Source organism: Neomonachus schauinslandi, chromosome 15, assembly GCF_002201575.2.
Source record: "Neomonachus schauinslandi chromosome 15, ASM220157v2, whole genome shotgun sequence".
In the NCBI taxonomy this organism is placed as follows: Eukaryota; Metazoa; Chordata; class Mammalia; order Carnivora; family Phocidae; genus Neomonachus; species Neomonachus schauinslandi.
The window spans coordinates 58,663,332-58,675,545 of NC_058417.1; the positions used below are offsets into that span (position 1 = coordinate 58,663,332).

Consider the following 12,214-nt stretch of genomic DNA (forward strand, 5'->3'; position numbering starts at 1 on the left):
GTTCCAGCCGAAGTGGAAGAGGTCGGACACCTTGCTGTATTTGGGGGAGTCCCATACAAAAAGGCCCATTCCACATCCCACACAACCTTGAATGTGCCCTGCACACTCTTATAGGCAAAAACCCCCATGTATGATCTCAGATTAGAATCCCTATTTTAGGGGCGCCTGGAGGGCTCAGTTGGCTAAGTGTCTGCCTTCGTGTGTCCTGGGATCAAGCCCCGTGTCAGGCTCCCTGCTCAGTGGGGAGCCTGCTTCTCCCTCTACCTCTGCCCCTTCCCCAGCTTGTGTGCGCTCTCTCTTAATAAGTAAAATCTTAAAAAAGAATAAGAAGAAAAAGAATCGGGCGCCTGGGTGGCTCAGTTGGTTAAGCGACTGCCTTCAGCTCAGGTCATGATCCTGGACTCCCTGGATCGAGTCCCACATCGGGCTCCCTGCTCAGCAGGGAGCCTGCTTCTGCCTGACCCTCCCCCCTCTCATGTGCTCTCTCTCTCTCTCATTCTCTCTGTCTCAAATAAATAAATAAAATCTTTAAAAAAAAGAATCAACCATTTTTCATACAGAAGCACAAAAACAAATGCAGTTTTGATCCACGGTGAATTCTCTAGGAGTGTGGTAGCAAGTCAGCGGAGGGAAGGGGACACGTTCAGCTCAACACTTCACAGGGGGGGCCAGTAAGCATCTCAGGGAAGAGTGGCGCTGGCACCAGTGATGTCCGTGCATGGCTGTCAGCTCTGGCTCAGTCGCCATGTTGTCCCACCAGGCGTCAGTCCCCAAGCACTGGCGTGCGCAAGGACATTGGTCTGTGTTATGGCCAGGCGGCCTCTCTGCTTCCTCTGGTACGTTCACGTGTGCAGGGAGGTATATCATCTGTGAGTTTCACTCTCTGCACAGTAAAGGGTATCACAAAGTATCCTGAACAAGGGGCTTTCAAAAGGGGGTGTCTGATAGGTTTGAGAACCGCCCATCTAAAAGCAACTGTACCCAGAACATCTGCCTGACGTGTTGCGGGAGTGAAAAGGTAACACATTTCCCCCCTTGGTCAAATACAGAGCAGGCATGGTGAAATTCCAAATGACGCGAACGCTGCCTCCCCCCTTCTCCCCTCCCCGGCGTCCAGTCTGAGCTGCTCTCCCCGGCTGTCCTCACGGAAGGACACTATGCCAAGGAACTACTTTCCTGTAACCCTGGTCAACACTCTCATCCACTCGCGTAAGTACCTGGCCCAACAACAGTCCTAAGAAAATAAATCAACTCAACTAGTTCATACTAGCATGTGAAAGATGCTGCCGCTGCCTCTCACTCTTCCAAAGGACATTCATCTCAAAAAGAAAGTGGCCATCAATCCAAATGGATCTTAAAAATGAGGGCAGTGTTTTTCTTCATGGTTCTCATGACAGTCCCCTCAACTGGGATTAATAGGGGATCCAGTTACTTACTAACATGTTTGGGCTACTTGTAAACTGGTCTTTGTTAAATTGGGGGTGCTTCTTTCTATGGAACTAGGGGAAGGATGGCTACCATGAACAAACTGGGTTGCCAGTTCAGTGAGAGTAGAAACCAGGTCTTCACAGGATCCAAGTTAGTGTTTACTTTAAAAAAATTACGAAATAGACTATGCTTTCACGAGTTGGTTCTCCAAATTTAAAATTCCCACTCTTTTTTTTTAAAGATTTTATTTATTTATTTGACAGAGAGAGACACAGCGAGAGAGGGAACACAAGCAGGGGGAGTGGGAGAGGGAGAAGCAGGCTTCCCGCGGAGCAGGGAGCCCGATGCGGGGCTCGATCCCAGGACCCTGGGATCATGACCTGAGCCGAAGGCAGACGCTTAACCGACTGAGCCACCCAGGCGCCCCTAAAATTCCCACTCTTTTTAAATTGTATAGTCCTATGACCAGTTTTTTTCTAAGACAACATATGTTAAGCATGTTATAAAAGATTTGGTGGTACCTTCTCATAGACCACAATTTTTTATTATGTATTTATGATGTACAAAGCACTGAATACGATACACATATTACCTCTCACTCACACACACACACATACACACTCAGAAATGGTCTTAAAATGACTTCCACTCATAATGTCAAAAATAAAGAACAAACAGTAAATCCTTTTCTCCTACACAGACAGTCATCTGTGGCTACTGGAAGGGGTAAAGGCAGCCCTGAGCTAAGATCCACAATCAAGCTGACTTCACCTTAGAACACAAGAGGATGAGAGAATAGCTACACTGAGTCCCTGATTCTAGTGGTTTTGCAGGCAATGCAGTAAGTTCAGGATTTTTACCATAAAACAAAAAGAGGAATCCATGTCCCACGGGCACATTAAGAAAATCTCTTGTAGCTGAGTTACGAATGAAACGCTACAAGAAGAGGAACAGAACACGTACCTGTAGCCACCGCAGTGACAAACTTGGAGCCAAAATGTCCGTCTGGAGAGAGTCGACATATGTTAGGATGCTTATTTTGGAAGTCTCCTGCAGTGATACATTCTTCCGAACTCAGAAAATAGGTGTCCTAGGAAAAAAGAGCTGGCATATCAAGTTTCACAGCACCGTGTGGAAATACACTCCTGTTTCTTCTTTAGAAAACACCAAGAACTAAACTGTGGCCTGTCAAACACTGCATGAAACAAACACCTATAGTTCCTAGCTGTTATGGGCCCTTCTGCTCCCACCACGAATAATCGGGAAGGCTAGAACCATCGGGCATCCACCCCCACGGGCTGACCTCCAAAAAACACTGGTGGGTGAAGGCCAGGGAGTGTTGCTCTACAAGACACAATCAACAGACCCACCCTTAGTTCATCAAGAACACGGTGTTGAAAATAATTTGGTCTAAAAGCCAGGATGAGGGATGCCTGGGGGGCTCAGAGGGTTAAGCATCTGCTTTCGGCTCAGGTCATGATCCCAGGGTCCTGGGGTCAAGCCTCGCATCGGGATCCCTGCTCAGCGGGAAGCCTGCCTCTCCCCCTGCTTGTGCTCTCTCTCTGTCTGATAAATAAATAAAATCTTTAAAAAAAAAAAAAAAAAAGCCTGGATGAGCCGTGAAGAGCCGCCCTGCTGGCATGAGCCCGAGCTGGCTTGTGACCAAGCTGCAGATTGAGCTAAGTGGGCACACCCCCGTCCCACCTCACCTTATTCCGGCTGTACCGGACAGTGCCCTTCCGGGTGTCTTCTGAGACGAGGTCTGTAAATATCCAACCAACCTGCATGAAAGAGGAGAGTATCCTCTGAGCCTCTCCCTGAAACAGGTGATGAATGTTTTCTGGCCTCTGTGCAGAGACCTTAAGAGCGTTTTGGTAAGAGACTCCTGTGAGCCAGTTATTTCCAGGTGAGTCAGATCCTCAGCTAAGCTGCCGGGGTTTTCAAACTCCACCCAGTTGAAAATGGCCACCCTCCTCTGGTGCTGCTGGACTAGAGGTGATGGTGCATGAGCAGAGCTCATCTCTTTGTCAGAAGCCCCATGGCACCAACTCTGTACCCAGCACTGTGCCGGGTTCAGGGGAAACCTCAGCAGTGAACAAAATTAACAAAATGCCTACGCCCCAAACGGAAGACAGACAATGAGCAAGCAAAGAGAGACAATGCTATTTCAGATGCTAAGGCTTTCTCCATAAGATAAGAAAATGGACTCCCCAGAGAAGGCACTTAAAATAAGGACCACCACCACAGAGTCCTTACCCAGTGGCTCCTTCACGCTCCGCTACAGGACTGAAGACAGCAGGTGAGGGCACAAGGAGCTGAAACACCCTCACGCCAGTCCCGGACACCTTCTGTCTGTGTGCTCTGTGGTCCCTAGCCCTCCTGTGCCCATGAACCTCACAGCTGGTTGCCCCCCCTAAACCAGAGCTGGGCTGGGAGGTTTACGAACGGGGTTGGACCCCAAGTACACGTCCTTTGGAGAAGGACGTGGTGGCCCATGACCCTGTCCAGCAGAATCTAATACGGAACTCTTCAAATCCATCTCATGCACACGAGACCAGGCAAACGTGGAGAATTTCATTTTCTTTAAAAATACCCAAGCAAACAAAAAGCCCACGGAGGATGCAGCAAAGAAGAGGAGACTTGCCGTATAAATGGGTCGAAGCAGTGAGTAGAACAGAGCCAAAGCCAGGCAGAAGTCAGCTAGGGCAGCAGAGCCAGGGTTTCAGAGAAAGACATTTAAGTCACCTCAAAATCTATTAGAACTACAGAGATCGTGAGCTATATGTTTAAAACAAAGGTCCAAAAGTTACACTAATTTTTCTTTTGAACGAGAGACACTAAAAAGATTTAAACCAAAATATAACCCTAAATCAAGATGCTGACTCCTGGGGCACCTGCGTGGCTCAGTCGGTTAAGTCTCTGACCCTTGATCTCAGCTCAGGTCATGATCTCAGGGTTGTGAGTTCAACCCCCACATTGGGCTGTACACTGGGTGTGGAGCCTACTTTAAAAAAAAAAAAAGATGCTGATTCCTTACTAGAAACAATAGGACATCGTTTTCTTAAAATGACTTGGCTATCAGCTCCTAGGCCTACAAACATATTCCCTATTTTCCCCCTTTTATCCATAGGAGTTCATTTTTCACTGTCTAAGTTATTAACAAATAAAGGATAAAACTTATGGGGCGACTGAGTGGCTCAGTCATTAAGCGTCTGCCTTCGGCTCAGGTCATGATCCCAGGGTCCTGGGATCGAGCCCCGCATCGGGCTCCCTGCTCAGAGGGAAGCCTGCTTCTCCCTCTCCCTCTGCCTGCCGCTCTGCCTACTTGTGCTCTCTCTCTAATAAGTAAATAAAATCTTTAAGAAAAAAAAAAGGATAAAACTTACATAGCTAACATTGAAATTCTAAGAGGTATTCAAATTCACATTCAATATTTACCTGTAGAAACCCTTGTGCAAAGTTCCTGGGAGCTCCACCAAGGATGTAACACAAAGCAGATCAACAAAAGTTCTTCCCTGTCTTCTAACTGCCCAGTAAGACTAGGAAACCTCACATGCTCAGATGCCTAAATTAACAACAGGAAATCCAAGGATGATGGAAGAGGGAGTGCCAGAGGCTCCGAGCACCCGGGGCAGAAAATGAACAGGCGACAAGGACACACGAAGGGAGGGCTCCCCTAAGAGGCCGGGCCTCGGTGTGCGGGCAGGACACACAGAGCAGCAGCGAGGCTCCTTCCTGGGCAGGAAGAAGGGGTCTGAGTCCTGCTGCCTCTTTCTTCCACCCTCTAAAGCTGTCCTCAGGAAGTGGGGCAGGACGATTTCAACAAAACAGTCCCAGCACAGGGATCACTTGTTTTCATTCTACTTTAAATCAGAGAAATAGTCTCATTCTATTTCGAATCCTTGGATCTGAAATAGGAACATAAAAGCTACAGCGCCTAGAAAACACAAGCAGGCATTACAACATGCTGGGCCCACACCTGACCTCGGGCAGCTGGGAGTTCAGTCCCAGACAGGGCCTGGCCATGTCGCCCACCTGGATGTCCCCAACAGAGAGCCCTGGTCCCCCATTCAAAGGCCAGCAGAATGCCTCAGTACCTTCCTCAGGCCAAGCTTGGCAGCAATTTCATCCACCACCTCAGCTTTCGGGTCTTCCAGAAGCTCCAGGCTGTTCTGTGTGCCAATCTGTTGGGGCAGTAAAGGGAGAAGACAGACTCAGAGGAGCCCACAGCCATCCCACTCGAATTCTGGCTCAGGAATCCCAAGGGGATTCCCTTGCCAAAAAGGAGAATTATGGCAGCAGAAAAAGGTTGACATCCAGATAAAACACAGTCCGAGACCTCCAGGCTTTGCCCCTCCTCAGGCTACATTGTGCTTTCCAATCAAGACTCAGAGGACAAGAAGATGGTGACACTCAGGCTGGTTCACATCACACCGCCTCTCGTCAAGTGTGTGGTTGCTCTCAGGACTGAGGAAGGCTGTCTACACATTTTTTTGGGGGGGGTTCCTTCATTGGGGAAAGTCAGTTTCAAAACTCCTTCGGATAAACAGTTTCCTTCCAAATAGGTTTGGGTACATAAGGCAAGATTCCAGCTGTATGGTAACATTTGTTTCCAGAAAACAGGCTGGGAAAATGTGTGTGCAGCTCCTGCAGGGTAGTGCTGTGCTTCAAAGGCAAGGTGCTAAGTGGGGGATGACAGAGGAATGGAAAAGGCACCTGAAATCAGCAACCTGCTGGTGGATGGGCAGAGCACTGGGCTCGGGGCAGCAGGTGGGCTTGGACTCTGACTGGCTCCCATGCAACCTAAACCGGCCACAGGACCCCAACTTCCTGCAGTGGACAAAGCTTACCGAAATCCTTCATCTGCCTTGAAATGCAGTTCAAGGGTCATTAATAGTAAGTATCATACCTAGCAGAAACCCCGGCCAGAGGAATAGGAAAATGAAGGTAATCCCAAACCAAGTTATACTAATTGGGTATATCCTTGCAAATGAGTCAGATTCTGGCAAAACAACAAAAGAACTTTCCGTTGCTGGGTATTAGCAATATGGAGATCATTAATACCTCCAGAGCACAGGTCACATCACAAACTCAGAACAAATCTAAGGATCTGGTTTCATGACCTGTGGCAGCATGAGCTTCAACTTCTAATGAGCTGCAGGTTATTGGACGTCAATGGTTCCAACCTTCAGGATTCCCACGTTGGGAGCTCTGGTGATGCCATTCGTGGTCTGGACGCCAGAGGTTTGTCTCTGTGTTTTATTCGATCATACTCCTAACACGACTGCTGAAACTCCTCATGAAAGACACCCTCTACAAAACTGAATTTGAATATACCGTGCTTCCAAAAGCAGCTCCATGACTACAGAGAGCACACTTAGTGCCCTGGCGGTTAGGTAACCCCGACACTCTGGCAGGGTCTCCATCGCCACCTAATGTCCCCTTTTAAATGAACCACCACAGGAGGCCTCCCTCAAACACCTCCTCTACAGCTCTCAGTAAATATGGAAACTGGCAAAGGGGTGTAGACTATACTCAAGCTCTGCATCAATGCAGCTAGGGAGACAATGGCATGTGTGTGGGAGCCACGGACCGGCACCCCAGCCAGCAGCCACGGGGCCTGCCCTTTCAGACCCTGGTTTACTTAAGAAGTCATGGGGTGATTCACAGAACACAGTGTAAAGTGACCAAGGTGAGTATGGTATGGCATACACCCAAAGAAAGAAGGAGAGTGGTATGAATATCTATATATTTGCTTATATTTTAAAAACTTAAACTCTAGTAGTCTACACCAAACATTCTGGAAAGAGAGGGATAGGAAGAAGGGGGTACCTTGTTTGTAGATCTGACTTTGGAAGCATGCAAAATTTTTTTTCTTTTCCAACATTTTAACTACAAATTTCAAACATATAGCAAAGTTTAAAGAATTTCTCAGTGAGGACCCACACACCTGCTATCTAGATTTGGCCACACTCTACTCTATCCACCCGTCTAATCACCCCAAACCCTCTTAGTTTTCCGTTGTATTTCATAGTAAACTGCACACACAAGCACCCCTCCCAAGTACTTCACCATGCACATCATGGACTAGAATTCCATGTTTACGGTTTCCACTTTTGTAATGAACAGTACATATACAAATATACATACAATACATACGTATACGTCATATACATATGATATATATACGATGTACACACACGTGATGAAACGTACCACGTAAATATTTCATAGAACTATACAACAAATATATATATAAAAAATCAACCCCAGGACGCCCGGGGGGATCAGTAGATTATACAATGTATTTATGAATGGGTAGTTAATTGTGTAGGGCTGTGGCTCTTAAAAGTGTGATTCCCCAGACCTGCAATAGGAATGTGAACACTATTAGCAATACAAATCCTTGGCCCCACCCCAGACCTACGGAATCTTGCAACTGTCCTCAAGCATCTGCCTTCGGCTCAGGTCATGATCCTGGGGTCCTGGGATCAAGTCTCGCAGCGAGCTCTTTGCTCAGCAGGGAACCTGCTTCTCCCTCTGCTTGTACTCTGTCTCGCAAATAAATAAATAAAATCTTAAAAAAAAAAAAATCAATCCCTAAATACCGAAAATAAAACAAATGAACATAAATGTGTTACCTAGGTGGTGGCATAGTCGCACAGAGAGCACCTTCCAAGTGACTTTAAAACACAGTATATGATTGCTGGTCCCTCATGAGACACACCCTGAGGATCCTCCTCCTTCCACCAAAAAAAAAAAAAAAACAACCAAAAAACCCCACCTTAAACTGTTTTCAGGCCTATACTGGTAGTAATTTTGGTAGTCATTCTAAGACAGTGTGTGTGTGGTGTGGGATAAAGGACACGAGTAACCCTGTGATCCTCTTAACTCCATCATTTCTGGGACAGCTGACCACAGACGTGGGCGAAGGAGATACAGAATTACAAGGGAGGGAGCAGTCCCTGTGGCACTTTGGGGCAACTGACAGAAGTGGAACACAGCCAGCAGATTAAAATATTCCATCAATGTTCAATTTACCGACACTGACAAGAGTCCTTATTATCAGTAAGACAACGTCCCTATGCTCCGGAAATGCACACTGAAGTACTTAGGGACCATGAGCTTACCCTCCAAGAATTCAGGAAACAGACACTGTGTGTGTGTGCGCGCGGAAATGACAGAGCAGAGGAAGTGGAATGAAGTCTGAAACGAGAGTCCCGCACAGATTTCAGAGCCCAGGTGATAGAGAGGCCCGTGAACTGGGAAGCCTGTGCTCGCCTACCTGAGGAGGCTCGTAAATGGCAGCTACTTCGGCTCTGATGCCAAGAGGAATGTCTTTGTGCTCTGTATACCGTCCATACAAATACCCGAAATGCTGGTTCCCTGTCTTCCTCCAAAAGTCAAGGAAGCGATCGGCAACTGTGTGGTTCTCAAACATGATATTGTCCACATGTCTGTATTTCTGTAGAGCAAACAACGGGCTAATGAATACACTCTGTCGGAAATAAATAACTTACTTTTCTAGTATAAGCCATTCATAAATCTCCACCTAGCTCTTTACACACGCGTGTCCACACGTGCGTGCACACACGTTTTAAAATGTGCTCTGCCCTTAAGACCATTTCAGATTCTAGAGGGTGGGTGGGGTAGGGGTGGGATTCCTCAATAAATTAATTCAGATTAATCTTACTGGGATTTCACCTAAAATGCAGGTTTTCACAACCTCTAGCACAAAAATTAGTTTTCAAAAAGAGAGAGCAGGAAGAAGGAAGAGACAGAAGTTTCCAAGCAGTCACAAAGGCGGTGGAGAGCTCTCTACAGAGCAAATGTGGGCCAGTAGCGCAGAGAAGGCGAGGCGAGTGATCCTCAAAGGCACAGAGACCAGAGGGGAAGAGGCCAGAATACTGCATGCAGCTCACACTGGTCTCTTCCTCCTCCCAGAGCCCAGCTCCCTTCTTCACCTGGCCTGGACAGATGCTCTGAGGGGGCTCCAGGACAGTTTGGTTACCAGCTTCCAGAGCCATGATTTCTTAGAAGGCAAAGTACAACCACAAAGTTATTTTAAACAGTCACCAAGAAAGTTCTGCCTCCATGCAAGCGGACAAAAGAGAAAACAAAGGACTCCCCCCTCCACGCATGCAACAGCTAAAGATCTCACCAATAGCCTCTCCAGCGTACGACCTGAAGTGCACTTGGACCCACCACTGAAAGTGCGCTCTGCTAGGGGCGGGTCCCTCCATGGAGGGGCTTTTCTGCAAATTTTCATTTCTGAGCCATGAGCACAAATATACGGTCTAGATGGACACAGTGAACATCTCACCTGTCTGTTCAGCGTGATGGCACTTGGCTGGCACTTAGTACAGATGCCGTTAGGCCATGGAAGGTGTCCCTCGCACCCTGATTTAATCTTGCAACTGATGTTCTCCAGGGCAACAAATTTCCCCCTGAATAAGAAGAGGCAGCTTAATTAATTCAACATCCCAACAGTGAAAACTTTAGCAGGAGACTGGAAATCCTATGTCAAATCTCTTACACCTCCAGAACAAAGTTCTAAGAAGCTAAGCATGTGGCAGGCAGCAGCGGGGGAATGTGCTAAGAATTGCTATCGTGGACTGCCAGCTTCTGTCCTGCACACGGAGACTATGCAGAAATACGTAACTGTTGCCCTATAAAAAGTCTCCATTTTCAAGGTCTGTCGCTAACACCCATGAAGATTTTCAAGGATACTATTAAATACCTATTGATCTAACCTGAACCACTGACAGGAAACAAAGCCTGTTTTTAAGTTTCATTAACTTATAAGCAACATCTACATCATGAGTCCAGTACTTACATGTTTGTAAAAAAAAAAAAAAAAAAAAAAAAAAACTCTGAATCACAAGGAGAAACCCTGATGAGGGTACCTCGTGAAGACATCTTCCCCAGCTTCTGGCTGAAATAAAGACTATCCAGTGAGGAAGCCAGGGCCCCACCCCGATGTGGGGTGGATGTGCACAGATGCCTTCACCCTCTGCCAGTTTCCCACTCACAAAACGGTCCAGGAATTCGATCCTATCTTCACAGGCCAACAGCATGCTGGCCTGCGGGCCCCTGGGAAGCAATGACCACCACCAGCCTGCACAGGACCGAGAGCTGCCAATGTGCCCCCACGGGATACTGTGGCCTGGACCCAGACTGGTGGAAGGCTGACGGATTTCAGCACAACGAATCTCTACTCGTTCAATAGTCCAGAAAGTTCCATGGCTTACCCCACTGACAGGCAAGAATGGGTTTCTGGTAGGATTTTTTTCTCGTGGTCTAACTTTTTTAAAAAGCCATTTTAGGATGTCAGCAGGTTGTCAGAGAAAAACTATGATCAGGCCAACATGACATTCTTCACAAAATGTTGCTGACTTGGGTTCAGCCACCATCTCCTCCTGCTGCACTGATGGGAATTATAAAATGGTATGAAGTCCATCACTTTCTGGGAAGGTGAACGTATAGTCATATAGTCAACAGAAAGGGGTTGCACAGGGAAGTCCTTGACATGGTTTAAAAGAAATCAAAATGCTCTCAGTTCGCCCCTCTCCAGCCACTGTCACAGCCTGCACTTGGGGACTTGGGGAGCCGAGAGATGGCCGCCCCACCGCCCACCTGGCCGAGCCTGTAGACAGTTCCCGCTGAGGCACCACGAGGCCCAGCCGGGGACAGCACGGTTACTCCAGCCCCTGCGACGGCTGTGACATCAAGCCGGTAAAGAGGCCAGCTCCAGGGCAAAGGGCAGATGGGGGCCGTGGAATAGGAGAGCCAAGATAACCACCACAGCGTGGTTCAGTTTTTCCGAAAAGCAGAGGATGAGCTCTGACCACCATCATATCTTATCTCATCTGCCTTCACATACACCTAAGTTGCCAGAGCACCACATGCCTGCGGAAGTCTGGGATGTTCCCCCAGGCGTCTCCACGGTGGCCACTGCCAGCCTGGCATCTGCCCAACACGCTGGGCATGTGGACGACAACAGGGCGTCAGAGTCTCCACCCCTGTTCCTTTTCTAGAATCTGTGCCAAAAGTCACGAACTCAAGTGCTCTGTGCCCAGACCCTGATCTCTGCTTTTCTCATTCATATGCTCACAGGCTTTAAGCAATACCTGCCAGATACATAAAAGGGACTTCTACACGCCAAAGCCACATCGGCACAGCCTAACTGCGCTCAAGTTGCTTACTTGTCGGCCCCCCCCGGTCAGCTTTCGGATGTAGGCGTGGAAGGACATGTGCTTCACAGGAGGTTCAAGATGGTTCAGGTAGTCCTCGTCAAATGGCTGCCAAAACACACACAGTCAGTACGGTCACGCACCTGCTGGCGTCTCGAGGCAAGGAGAGGCGGGCAGCGAAGCCGCTGCTGCACGCAGGGAGAGACCCAGCCAGCAACCGTGGAGGGCAGTGGGAGAGGACGGGCCCTTGGTTCTCACTTATCATTCCAGGTCAGAACCAAAGGTTTCTTTGTGTACCAGTTATCTTTCTAAGATTAAAATGAATCTCTATTAAATAAAAAATGCTCTAGGTCAAGTAAATATTAGGAAAATTTTGGGGAAAAAAAAAAAGTAGCCCATAAGATGAAGAGGAGGCTCATGAAGAAAATCAGGTTGGCCTTGCTGCTGTAAATTCAGCATTCACCAGTTACCAGTCAGCATTATTATGGTAACTCTCAATCTCACCAGGACGAATCAGTAGGAGGACTCGGGGAAAAGTAAATCAAAACAATGACGAGCACAGAAACCGCCAGCCCCAGCTTTGTGTCAGATTT

At 47.7% G+C, this 12,214-nt stretch overlaps 1 protein-coding gene across 1 annotated transcript in view; it reads right to left on the bottom strand.

The window, feature by feature from the left end:
- Positions 1–12,214, bottom strand: part of NPLOC4 (NPL4 homolog, ubiquitin recognition factor) — a 66,214-nt gene that overhangs the window by 28,661 nt on the left and 25,339 nt on the right. Inside the window, 7 exon segments of the mRNA XM_021680716.2 lie at positions 2,392–2,518; positions 3,138–3,209; positions 5,526–5,612; positions 8,714–8,893; positions 9,752–9,875; positions 11,634–11,647; positions 11,649–11,729. Coding sequence (XP_021536391.1) covers positions 2,392–2,518; positions 3,138–3,209; positions 5,526–5,612; positions 8,714–8,893; positions 9,752–9,875; positions 11,634–11,647; positions 11,649–11,729 — 685 coding nt within the window.